Raw genomic sequence first — 11,974 nt, 5'->3', positions numbered from 1 at the left:
CTGACCCCGGTGCTCTTTCCTGCCAAGGCAGGGGGTCGGACTAGATGATCTACCTAGGTCCCTTCCGACTCTAGCTACTATGAAACTATGAAACAAGGTTTACAGCTACCCAGGCTAGGCAATCTGCTCCATCTACCACTATCAGCAGACCTGCACCAAAGGAAATTGTTCAGGTAGGCAGCACAGCATAGTGTGGAGGACAGGAAAGGTGATTCTCACTGCTGGAGGCAGTGAGGTCCACACAGAGATGCATGGACTTACCCAGGTATGTCAGTGACAGGACAAGGACAGAAGCCCAGGTCTCTTGAGTTTCTCCCATCCCCACTGCAATGGGTACCCCTTGTCTTCCTTCCTCTGAAGGAGGGTAGCAGTGGGGAGGCTTGCCCTTCATGGGCAGGCCAGCTGCTTCCAGCTTCCCCATTTCAAAAGCATGTAAAGACCAAGCTAGAACACAGCAGTCAGCTGCTCTCTGCAGGCAGCCCCTAGTCAGAGAGGCTGTGGGAAAGCAGGCAGAGTAGTAAATCTAGGCGGCTGTGGTCAGGGTCAAAGGCCACATGGTTGAAGGCACAAGGTTGCTGAAACACTCCACCCCAAGCTGAAATAGTAATTGTAGATGGCAGTGCTAAACAACCCTTCTATTTAGCCACTACACTACTGTCCCTTCAAGGGTTGGCAGAACTGAAGGAGAGCCACCCCAGCAATACATCTTAAGGGGTACAAGCTGGGCTCAGAACAGGTGCCCTGTCCGTCCATCCATCCATCCATCCGATGTGGTACCTGTCCGTGATGCCACACATGTCAAAGAACACATCCGAGTACTTTCCCAGGCGGTGATATTTCAGTAACTCCAAGTCCACAGGTTGTGCATCCACATTTATCATCTGCAGGCAGCCATGGAAAGTAGTCTGGTTCGATAGGCAGCCAGTGATGGAGGCAGGCTTGGGGCAACCTGGATCATCGAGAAGACGGATGGAGACAGAGAGAGTGCTGCCAATGGTTTGAACCTCCCTTGGCCCTGCCCCCTCTGCTTTCATCCCCCCCTAGCCTGGGCCACTCACCCCCAAAGAAGTACTGGCTCCCAGTGCGCAGCTGGAAAGGGTGCGCCACGCGGAACTCTGCCCCATCATCATCATCGATGGTTACCACAGCTGAGCCATCCCGTGCCACCAGCAGCACTGAATGCCAGAAGCCATCATTGAGGCGGTACCCTGGAAGCAAGGAGGAGTTGTACGTGGGGTTTGGTGATGGGGGCATGGTGGGCAAAGGGTCTGCTGCCCCCCATTAGTCCCCAGGAGCCTTCATGTAACCAGCAGCAAGAGTGGGAGACAATTCCCTGCCGAGGCCCTGGGCCTCCCAGTACAAGTCCCTGATGGACAGGCCTCATGGGCCCCCAGCCTCCTTTCCCGAGCTCCTGTACCTGCTGCAAACTCCAGCTTCTTTTTGCCAGGCTGGGCAATGGAGACATTGATCTGGCCCTCACTTAGCACCATCTCCAAGGAACCCAGACGATCAGCAAAGCTGGTGTACATCAGTAGCCCCACCGTATCCCAAGAGCGGAACTTGAAGCTGACAGACATACGGTTCCTGCGTGGGATCCCCGGTACCTGCAGGTAGTTGTTGATGCCTGCGAAGGTGATGGGTGCGTAGGGTGGGTTCTCGCAGTAGTGGCCGACGCGGCCCTGGAAGCAACCACACAAGACCCAGTGAGAGCCACATGTCACAAAGAGCTGGTGGCTCCTGTTACTTTAAGAAGAAAAGCTGCAGCAAGAAAGGCCAAGCAGTGGAGAGACTTATCAGGGTAAAGGGTTGCACCTGCTCTTTGCCTAGAGCGAGCTCACTGCAAGGAAACAGGCACTGGAAACTTGAGGTTATGTTAGAAAATCACCTGACCAGAAAGTGGCTGGACTTGAAACAGGCAAGCCCAGGACCCCAGTTGGCCAGGAAGCTAGCTCTATAGGCTGCTACATGAAGAGCTCTGGGCCAGAAAGACTGCTGGGGAATGCCAGGCTGACTTGAGAGCTGCTCTTAGTACTGTCAGCCAAATACTAGTGCCTTACAAAAGGACCACAACCCGGGGTAAGGGAAGACCTGGCTTCAAGGTAGCTAACTACTGTTGTGGAATGGATACACCTAGGGCAGGTTAAGTTTGCTACAGCTTATTACTGGCAATTTGAAAGGGACTGTGAGTGGGGGTGGGTTTGGAGGTCCCATTAGTGCCCTAGGGGCACCTGAGGGCCTTGAGCCCTGGTAGGGCTCAGCCAGAGCCTGGAGCAGAGCAGCATGTGGGGCACCCAGAGCCTGGCAGGCAGGGCAAGACTGGAACTGGTGCCTAGAAGCCAGGTCTAATACAGCAGGCCCAAGCTAGAAGGTTCAGCTAGAGAAAAGGGGTGGAGGCTGAAGCCCCAAGAGGAGAGTGATGGTACAGCAACACCTGCAAGGCATGGGTGTAGGTATTGGAGAGGACAGAACCCAAGCAATTGGCCCTTAAAGGCAGTGACCATAAACACCTGTGGTCACAAGGCCACGATCAGGCTTGGGAAGCCCTAGGGCAGCCTTCCTGGTTTCTAAAAGACTATCACATCAAGGTCTGGTGGGTGACTGAAGGGGAGTGCACTCATGAAAGACAAAGAAACTAGGGGGCGTTGTGGCCACCAGGACCTAGCCCCCTAACCCTGAATCAGTGGCACCATAGCCACATATCTTGCTGCTGTGAAGAGGGGCAGGGACAGGGGGTTACAGCCCAGCTACTTCCTGACCCAGGAGACTACCCCAGCAGCCATGGAGAAGGTGGCTGGCATTGCTGGAGCTGGGCAGGGCTAGCAGATAGGAACTCTGCTCCTCACTCCTGTCTGGCATAGGTCTAGACTCTAGGGCTGTGTTCCCAGGGGTGCAGGTGGCTGTTCCCCTTCCTGATGGGGGTGAGGTGATGCTCCCAGGGTAGTGCCGACTACAGGATGAGGCTAGGGCCACTTCATTGCAGGAAGAGATTCAACCCCCCTAACAGAGGAGTGGGGTAGGGCACAGGTCTGCTATCACATGGCTGATATGGACAAGGCTCTGGGGCGCAGATCCTAATGGCACAAGTACCTTAACTTCTTCCTGACCCCAGAAGGCCCCCCGAGTGGCTGCCTACTGGCATGAAGGAGATTCTAGGATTAAGAAGACTGTGACTGAATGGAGTTTGGCAAGATGTCAAATGCCTATAGTTATGCTGGGCTGGTCCCTCTTCCAGTACTGGGCATATCCTAGGAAAGGAGCCCAGAGCCCTCAGCCACCCCCTGCTCATCATCACAAGAGCTTAGGGATTGTGAGGGATTTCTGCTGAGCTTGGGTAACAGGGCATGGGACTATGGAAAGCCCTGCAGAGAGGCAGCTGACATGAGAGCCATCCCTGGCAACTCAGATGTATGGGCTCGTTCAGGCTATGGGGAGCAGTTGTGACCTATCTGAAGCCTCCATGGTGAGCTCACTCCCCATCACTCCTGCTGCCTAGTGACAGTAGCCGATGGCCCCAGGCCCAAGACGACCTTTCAGGATTGATCTGGGGCAGTTCACCGAGTGCTAGGCTGGCCAGCTACTGGCACTGGGCCAGCTGTAGCTTCAGCCTCATCACTGAGCTCAGGCTGATGGCCCTCATCCTTGTAGCCAGAGACTCTGCCACGCAAAAGGTCCCCAGGCCAAGGGACAAGCCATGGTTCTCTTTTCCCAGCTGCTCTCTCCCAGTCTTCCAGGTCTTTCAACCTCTTCTCCCTGCCCAAGCCCCTCACCTCAAAACGGATGTTGGACTTCTTCCTGCGAGCCAGATCAGCAATGTGGGCACCATTGAAGTAGATGTTTTCTATGCAGCCCCGGAAGTTTTGCCGATAGACCAGCCTCTGCTTCTCCTGGTTGACCACACCCCCAAAGAACACCTGTGGGGAAGCAGGGACACACGACTGGGGCACTGCTCACCGTCTGCATGGATGGGAAGGCATGCCTGCCTTGCAGGGACCCATTCCCACTCTCTCCTCAGCTGGGTTGGGGAGCTCTGTCTAACTGCTGAGCCATATCCTGGGCCCCTTCTCCCCAGTCAAGGGGTATCCCCCTCATTAATCCACACCCAGCTCAGAGTGGAGATCTCCCATAGCACAGGGAGGGCCCTGGTTATGATCTGCTACTGGCTTATCTCCAAATCTTGGCTTAGAGGGCATCACATGGTACAGGATGAGCTGCCTCCAGCTGTTGTTCCAGCAATGTGATAAGTTGTGTCTGACCCCTTTGCAGCTGCTTGTGGGAGAGATGTTATCAGGGCCTGGAGCCTAGGCAGAGCTATGAGCTGAGGGGGGAACACTCACGGCACTATGGCCAAGCCTCCCTTGCAGGGACCTCCATACTGCTCTGGCTGTGCTCTGTAGCAGGAAGCATCTCCACCTGCTCCAGCTGCAGCCCCCACCTCCACCGCACCTGCCAGAATGGCTCACCTCGGTGTCTAGGTTCAGCTGGTCAAAATCCCCATTGCAGCGGAAGTGTTTGACTTCCCCATCCAGGCTCAGGTTGACATGTTGGCCGTAGCGATCAATATGCAGTGAATGCCAGTGCTGGTCATCCAGGAGGCTACCCACTGTCACTGTTGTGTGCCCCTCACTGGAGTGCAGTGGGCTGCTTCCTAGGGAGGGCAGTCAGTCATTCTACTGTCCATAGGGGTGGGTACTTAAAGAGCACTCTGCCCCACTGCTGCTGAAAGCTCATCCCTACCTGTTAGCCCCCAGCCCCTCAACCTGACAGAGCACCACTACCACTGTCCCCTGGGATCCCTGAGGCTCACCTAAGCTGATGTGCAGTACCAGCTGGGCCTGTTTCAGCTCTACAGTGATGTAGTCACCCTGCGAGCCCTCCCCATGCATCAGCACCCCGTCCCGCTCCAACGTCTTGAAGTTGAAAGAGATGGTGTCCTGCAGGGTGCTGACAGTCTTGCCTCGGAATCGGTAGGAGATGGCGTCATCCCCATCAAAGTAGAGCACATCAGACCCTGGGTGATGAAATCTGGCTTGAAATCACAACACCACCAGGGACAGATGACCAAATTGCCCACACCCCATTTCCACCCTCCTGCCACAGACTTCATTTTTCTGCCCCAAGGACAGCCCAGCAGAGAGTAGACTCCTTGTTACCTTCCTGCCACAGCCACAGTGTTGAGACTGGTTCCCATTTTTGGTCAGCCATGCACAAGTCCTGTATCCCCCCCACCACCTGTCTCTGCACCCATCCAGAGCAGATCCAGCCCTCAGACAGGAGGAGACCGCCAGGAAATAGGCTGTGTGACATGACAGGATTTACAGAAGCTTGGGTCATGGGAAATCAAGGCTTTTCAATCCTAACACAAGAGGCCTAGCTGCAGGAATGACCCAACCTAATGCTTTGTTGACTGTGCAAGACAGATCCCATGATGCTGAACTGACCTTACATTATAGGATGGGTGCTGAATCAAGGGGCCCAGCACACAAGAAGCTTTAGCCTGTCACATGGCCTTTCAACCAGGACATGGGTGAGCAAAGGCTGGGAGTGCCCAGGACAGAGAAGCAGATGTCTAATGATGCTTGTAAATACTGCCAGCAGATCCTGACGTACTCCTTTTGTAAAGCTTTTACTGGAATGAAAAAGGTCCTCTGGCTCATGCTTTTTAGGACCATGTGAGACCATGTGATCCCTGGGCAACTGCACCTCCCAGGCCTTGGCATTTGCAGATGCAGTGTTTGAATATTCTGCAATAGCAGCTCTTCCCCCCCTTATGGTGTAATTTCTTTTGGGATCTCACTTGCAGAAGAACTGTGCTAGGTTTCAAACCACATGGGAGACATTTACAAATGGCTGGTGCAGGGCCCAGCTCATGCCATGCTTCTCAGGACAAATCAGTGTTGAAGGGTCAGGACATAGGTGACATACTGGGGGGTGGGGAACATGCCCCCCTAGATTTCTGTGCCAACAGCAGGATGCAGGTGCTGATGGCAGGGCTACAGCCTGGCCAAAGCCAATTCCTAGCGGCAGCAGCGCACACTTCTCCCCCCTCCCCCTTCCCCCACTGCCAACCACTTATGTATTGCCTATGGCAAGGGTTCCCAACCTTTTTATGCCGAGGACCGGCAAACCTCGGACTGAAAGCGACCGCTACACTGCAAGAAGGCAGACAACTCATTTTTGTACTCAGTAAAAAAAAGGGTTGGGCTGCCGGTCTGCAGTATACCAGTCACCTTCAGTCCACAGTTTGCCTGTCTGGCAGCCAGCCCTCCCGCGGACCAGCAGCCAACACTTTGCGGCCTAGCACTGGGCAGCAGCCCAGGGGTTGGGGACCCCCGGCCTCTGGGGTTCCATGATGCGACTCACCTGCTTTGCTCCAAGATTGGCACATGCACTGCAGTTTCCAGAAGGTGGGGCTGCAGTTCAGCTCTGGTGGCATCACGGAGCTGAATGAGCTCCCCTTCATTTTATCCCCAGTCACCTGCAAGCCCACTGGCTGTGCTCAGCCTAGACTGTGATGGGTACCAAGGGATGTGGCTCAAGGTCAAGCCAGCTCTCCAGTTTACTGACCTCACAACCCCCACCTCTCCATAAACCTTAGATTCTCCTGTGCAGGGGCTAAGACCCTCTTCCTGCTGCTCTGCCCTGGGGTGAGATGAAGCACCTGTGCAAGTGGCCAAGCAGGGCCAGCCCCATCATCCTGTCCCAGTCCCTCAATCCCCAGGGCCCACTCACTCACGGTAGGGGCAGCCAAAGAGGCCCAGGCGTAGCCCAATCTTGCCACTGGGGTTCCAGCCCACCGGGATGATGCGGAGGTAGCGAGCCAGGATGGGGTAGTGCAAGTCATGGATCACCACACCACTCTCATTCACGTTCCCAAAGAACGTCTGGGGAAGAAGGCCCAAGGTCAGCAGAAGCCTTGCACTCGTGTGACAGCCAACAATCACCTCCTTCCAGGGCAGTCACGCTCCCAAGCTCTGGGACTGTGCCCCTATGGTTCCCTCGCTAGCTCTTCCTCACTCACTTTCACCAGTTATGATAGGAAGCACAGAAAAGCCCAGGAGCTGAGGCTATCCAGCCCATGTGCCATACCCAGCTGCCTTTGAGGAAAGTGCAAGAGCCCAGAGTAGGTCATGGCCCCTCCATTTGGGCCCTTCCTTGTCCAATACCCAGAAGCTGTTTTCAGCTGGAATCAGGAGGCATACTGTCCCCCTTCACTGACTTCACCCCCTTCACCCCAGGCCCCCAGAGTGTCGGGAGGCTTACCCTGGCTGCCCTCTGTGGGTCATGTGCTGTGGGAAGCTTTTATCTGCCCACCCATTCCATTTCAGGAGCTGGGACGGGGAAGACAGCTGCTCCCCAGCTCCTGACAGATGGACTCTTTTCACATGCCCATGGGAGCACTCCAGCACGTAGCAGGGAGTCTACAGGAGGGGACAGAAACAACATCATACCCAGTTACTCCCTCGCTGAAAGAAGGGCTTCCAGCTGCTTGGGTGGTCTCCATAGAGTACAGTGTAGTGGGTAAGCCAGTCACGTGTGTTGTATGTCCCCTGAGTAGCCACTGCATTGATCATGTGCTTCTGCATCAAGTCAATCTGGAGCCAGGGCTGCTTGTCCCTGGGGTCTGGAGACCAGCCACTGCTGCCTGCACAAGGAGGAATGGTAAGAGCTCAGCCCCATAGCCCAACCTGGCTTTGCCTGCTCAGCCCTCTGTGCTTCCAAGACCAGTGGCTCCCTCCCACTTTACTGCTCAGGGGAGGGCCCCCTCATCCTAGATGCAGAGTTATGGGTTCCACGGCATTGAGGCTGTGGTCAGAGCTGCTCAAGGCAGCAGGGGCAAGTGCTTGAGGGGGTCTACAAAGCCCAATTCCAGCAGCATGTCAGGGCGGCAGGGGTGGCCCCAGAGGGTCCCTTGCCACACACTGTTGGGACCCCAGGACCATTGCTCGAGGTTCTGAAGACCAGGCAGCTTGTTCTGCTCTTCCAAAGACCAAACAAGGAAGAAATCCCCTGGGAGCCTGGCTCTCATTCTCAGGCCTTCTTGCTATTGCTGCCTGCAACATGCCAGTGCCCTGGAAACTCTTAGGCCCTCAAGTTAAAGGCTGGGATCCCAACCCCAGGCAGGTGGGCAAGACTTACTGTAGAGCCGGGCAAAGCCAGGTGTGTAGAGGATGTTGTATCTGGAGGAAGCACCGAGGGACGAAGAGTACAGAGGAGCGACCAGGTCATCGTAACAATGTCCTGTGGGGGAGAGGCTGTGGTTAAAGCTGCCTTGCCCAGACTGGCACATCCCCCACACCTCTCACCATCTCCCAATGACAGACGCCACAGAAAGGCTCAAGGCTAATGGGACCTGCTGCCCACCAGGGCCAGTCCCATGGCTGCAGTGCTCTAGTGGGACCTCCCACAGCAGGGAAAGGACCTCTCCCACTGTGAGAAGTGTAGCCCAAGGTCTCCTCCTGACATGGGTCCCAGATGCTGAGTCTGCTCCTGTACTGCCCCCCTGACTTTTTCCATCAGCATCCAAGCTACACTCAACCCCCTGCATCATACAATCTGCACCCCTGTGGCACCTGCAGGCATGCAGCTTCAGCCACAGTCTTAGACAGCCTCAGGCAACATTCAAGAAAGTCCTGTTTTAAAGCCCTTGACCCTGGCTGGGGCAGGAATCTAGCCTCCCAGGACTTTGTGGGATCTGGTACTTACAGGACAATGGCTTGGCTCATTTGTAGGAGAGTGTGCAGCTGCATGCACATCTGGCAAAGCAAACAAGAAGTCTCTGGCTCCAATGGAGCATTCAGCACCTGCTCAGTCCATGAGCAGGAGATGACCCAGGCCTACACTAGGCCGTAAGTGACAGCTCCAGAGGGACATTAATGCTGAAGCCAGCCTTTGCCCCAATGCTGAAGATCCAACACTTCAATGCACCCTTTCCCCCTGCCCCTCTTCCAGCCACTGTGAAGCTTATTTGAGTCTGTGGAGCAGCAGTACACTCCTGACCCGCTGTAGGCTGGTATCCCATGTAAAACATGCCATGCACACATGCCACACATACATCCCATGCACATGCCAGTCATCTTGGAGCAGAAAATCTTGTTTACCGGGACTCTGTCCCCTGTCTAGCAGGCAGGGTCCAGGCTGTGCAGGAGAGGGGGAAATGCACATTGCAGGGACATGTGGAGCTGCCATTGACCCAGAGGCAGCCAACAGAATGAGGATGGACTTTGCCCATTAGGTCCTAGAGGGATGCCACAGTCTGTTCAAATGAGCAATGACAAGTGATGGGTAGCCCTGGGACGCTGGCAAAAGTGGAGAACAGCCACAGGGTGGGAGCATCCCAGGCTAGTTTCCAACTGCAGAGATGGGACTACCACTGAACTGGGTTCACCTTGACCTAGAAAACAATCTCTCCTGTCCAACCCCCCATGCACTCAGCAGGATGAACCCGTGTCAGGCAGAGGCTGCTGATGTGGTGGGGGGCTCCTATGCTGCCTACAGATAGGGGCCTGCTACAGATGCTTCAGCACTAGACAAATTGGGACCATTGCTTTTTGCAAAACAAAGCTTTGGGAGGGGTCTGCTCTGTGTGGAGCTGCCCCTCCCCCTCCCCGGTTCAACCTAGGACACGCTCTGCGCAGAGCTCCAGTTCTGCTTTGCTCACTGAAGCAGCAGAGCAGCTCCCGGTTGCTCTCACTCCCGGTTTTTTCCTCCCACTGCAGAGTGTTGACACACCTCTGCAGGCATAGATGCTGCCTGCACCAGCCAGCCAGCCGCCAGCTGGCCAGCCAGCCTCCACACTGAAGGCTCTGACATACATGAGCAGGGGGGCAAGTGATGGGAGCCCCTCACTTCATTCTGCCAGCTCGTAGGCCCAGCTCGCACTGCAGCGCAGTGCAGGGGATGTGCTGGAAAGGGTCTGGGCTGCCACAGCCTCTGCTTGTGGGGAGCCGGAGGCCTGGCAGGGAGGAGCCTATGCTAATTTATTTGGCCTCTGCAGAGGACTCCAGATAGGGCTGGGCTGGGACTGGAATGGGGCTGGACACATCCAATATCATGGAGACTGGGCCCAGCCCCTGCTCTCCAGGGGCCTTGACAGAGCAGTGTACAACCCACTGCAGAGGCTTCAGGTTGAAGGTAGGGTATCAGCTGGGAGAGCCATTTCCTCACTCCCTCTTCTGCGCTCCAGGCAATACGCTAGCTGGCTACATGCTACCCCCTGCCCTTATCCCTCCCTCAGCTGTGCTGGATCCAACAACAATACAGTAAGGCAAACAGGAACAGTACAGGGGGCTACACTAATTGCTCAGCCTCCAACTCCGTCAGCTTTTAAGTCATGTTCCTCTCTCCGTCCAGATGGCCCACAACCTTACCTGGTTTCTACTAAGCTGCAGGGTGTAATTCTGAAACCCCTCACATCCTATAGGGCTTGGAGGGTTAATTTCGGTCTGGGACTGTGCAAGACACCCCGAAGGCACCAACCCGCATGAGCTGCAGGGGTTGTGCTATTAGTATCACCATGAACTGTGCTTTGCCTGGGCCATGCTAGGATCCAGCAGACCAGGCTCAAACACTCACCCCAACTCCAGCCTAAGGGAGCAGAGTAAGGCTGCCTGGACAGCCTATGTCAGGGCACCTGCCCTAGCTCATGGCGAAAAGCAGCCATTGCAAGGCAGTCCCACAGCTCCTAGCATAATTTGTAGGGCTGGGGCTGAGCCCTGCAGAGGACAGACCCCCCCCCCCCCCACCGAAGGTGTTGCCTGGAGCCGGAGAGGGGAGAACAGGAAGAGAGGAATACCTGCAGCTTACTCGAGACCCAGAGGGATTTGGCACAAGGGCTCAGGATTCCCTGCTACTCAGCTCTGTGCTCAGATCCTACCTGGGTACCAGAGGGAGGGAGCAGTGGCCACATGGTCTTGCCATCAGCTTTCCCCAGGCATTCAGCCTTGTTTCTGCTGACTCCAGGGATGCAGACAGGCCCAGATGCTTGCCTGAATCCTAGCGGTCCTGGTCGGGGAGCTAGAGCCCTGGGATGGGTAATGGCAGACAGCAGGGGAGTCAGGCTGCAGCTGCTGCGTCTCTCCAGCCCGCCCTGCCAGCCCCACCTCAGTCTGCAGGGTCATCATCCACACTTCCCTTGCAGGGCACACTGCTCCAGACCAAAGAGCAACCACCCAAAGGGTCTCACCCACAGAGGATCTCAAGCTCTGGCAAAGCCACTGAATGACTCTCAGGGTTGGTACTCACATGCTCCTGACCCTGCCTGCTGGAGCCTGTCTCTCCTGCCCCATCACACCAATCCACCACTGCCATCTCCCCTGCCTGGCAGGCTCCAGCTCCCTGCTGCCCAGCAGCAGCCCTCAGAAAAGCCTTGCTCTCACTCCACCTGCCAGCAGGTCACTCCTGAGGGAATGGGAATTGCCTGTTTCTACATAGCAGAAAGACCCTGCCTTAGCAACCCGTCCCACCCCCACGTCAGCAGCACAGCCCTGCCGCAGGGCCCCCAGGCAAGGCCTACCATCCTGAGAGGCCTGGAGCGGCATTACCAGCCCGCTGGGCCCCCACAGGGCATGAGTAATCGGGGGGCCTGGCTTTAAGCTGCTGGCACAGCCCAAGGCAGCAGCGGCCTCCATGGAAAACCCGGGCAGGGCTGGGCAGGCTGCGGCCCTGGCATGAGGCCAACCCTGCCGGGCCTTCAGGAGGATGCTGCGAGGTGCAGGCGGAGGGCGGAGTGGGCTCTTCTGTGCCCCTTGGCCTCCTCCCCGTCCCCACCCCGTGGCTGGGCGACAGCGGGGGACTGCAGTGTCGCTCCCCTCAGCGCCCGGGGCTGGGAGGATGCTCCGGCGCTGGAGCGGCTGCTGCCAGCATGCCCCCTAGGCCCCTGCAAGCAGCAGCAGCAGCAGCAGGGACCCCCTCCCCTCACCGCCCCGCCTGGGGGGAGAGGGCGCGGGGGGCGGCTCGGCGCCCCCCTCGCCCCGCC

At 56.5% G+C, this 11,974-nt stretch overlaps 1 protein-coding gene across 1 annotated transcript in view; it reads right to left on the bottom strand.

The window, feature by feature from the left end:
* Positions 1-8,287, bottom strand: part of CNTNAP1 (contactin associated protein 1) — a 17,664-nt gene extending 9,377 nt beyond the window's left edge. The window contains exons 1-9 of the mRNA XM_019550504.1: positions 8,137-8,287; positions 7,449-7,642; positions 6,734-6,881; positions 4,805-5,008; positions 4,461-4,645; positions 3,768-3,911; positions 1,418-1,679; positions 1,059-1,208; positions 778-949 (exon numbers count right to left, since the gene is read on the bottom strand). Coding sequence (XP_019406049.1) covers positions 778-949; positions 1,059-1,208; positions 1,418-1,679; positions 3,768-3,911; positions 4,461-4,645; positions 4,805-5,008; positions 6,734-6,881; positions 7,449-7,642; positions 8,137-8,287 — 1,610 coding nt within the window. The remainder of the gene's footprint in view (positions 1-777; positions 950-1,058; positions 1,209-1,417; positions 1,680-3,767; positions 3,912-4,460; positions 4,646-4,804; positions 5,009-6,733; positions 6,882-7,448; positions 7,643-8,136) is intronic.
* Positions 8,288-11,974: the final 3,687 nt, after the last annotated feature.

The sequence above is a fragment of the Crocodylus porosus genome, unplaced genomic scaffold (assembly GCF_001723895.1).
Source record: "Crocodylus porosus isolate Cpor-Errol unplaced genomic scaffold, CroPor_comp1, whole genome shotgun sequence".
NCBI classification, from domain to species: domain Eukaryota; kingdom Metazoa; phylum Chordata; order Crocodylia; family Crocodylidae; genus Crocodylus; species Crocodylus porosus.
This window is presented reverse-complemented; position numbering and strand designations above follow the sequence as displayed.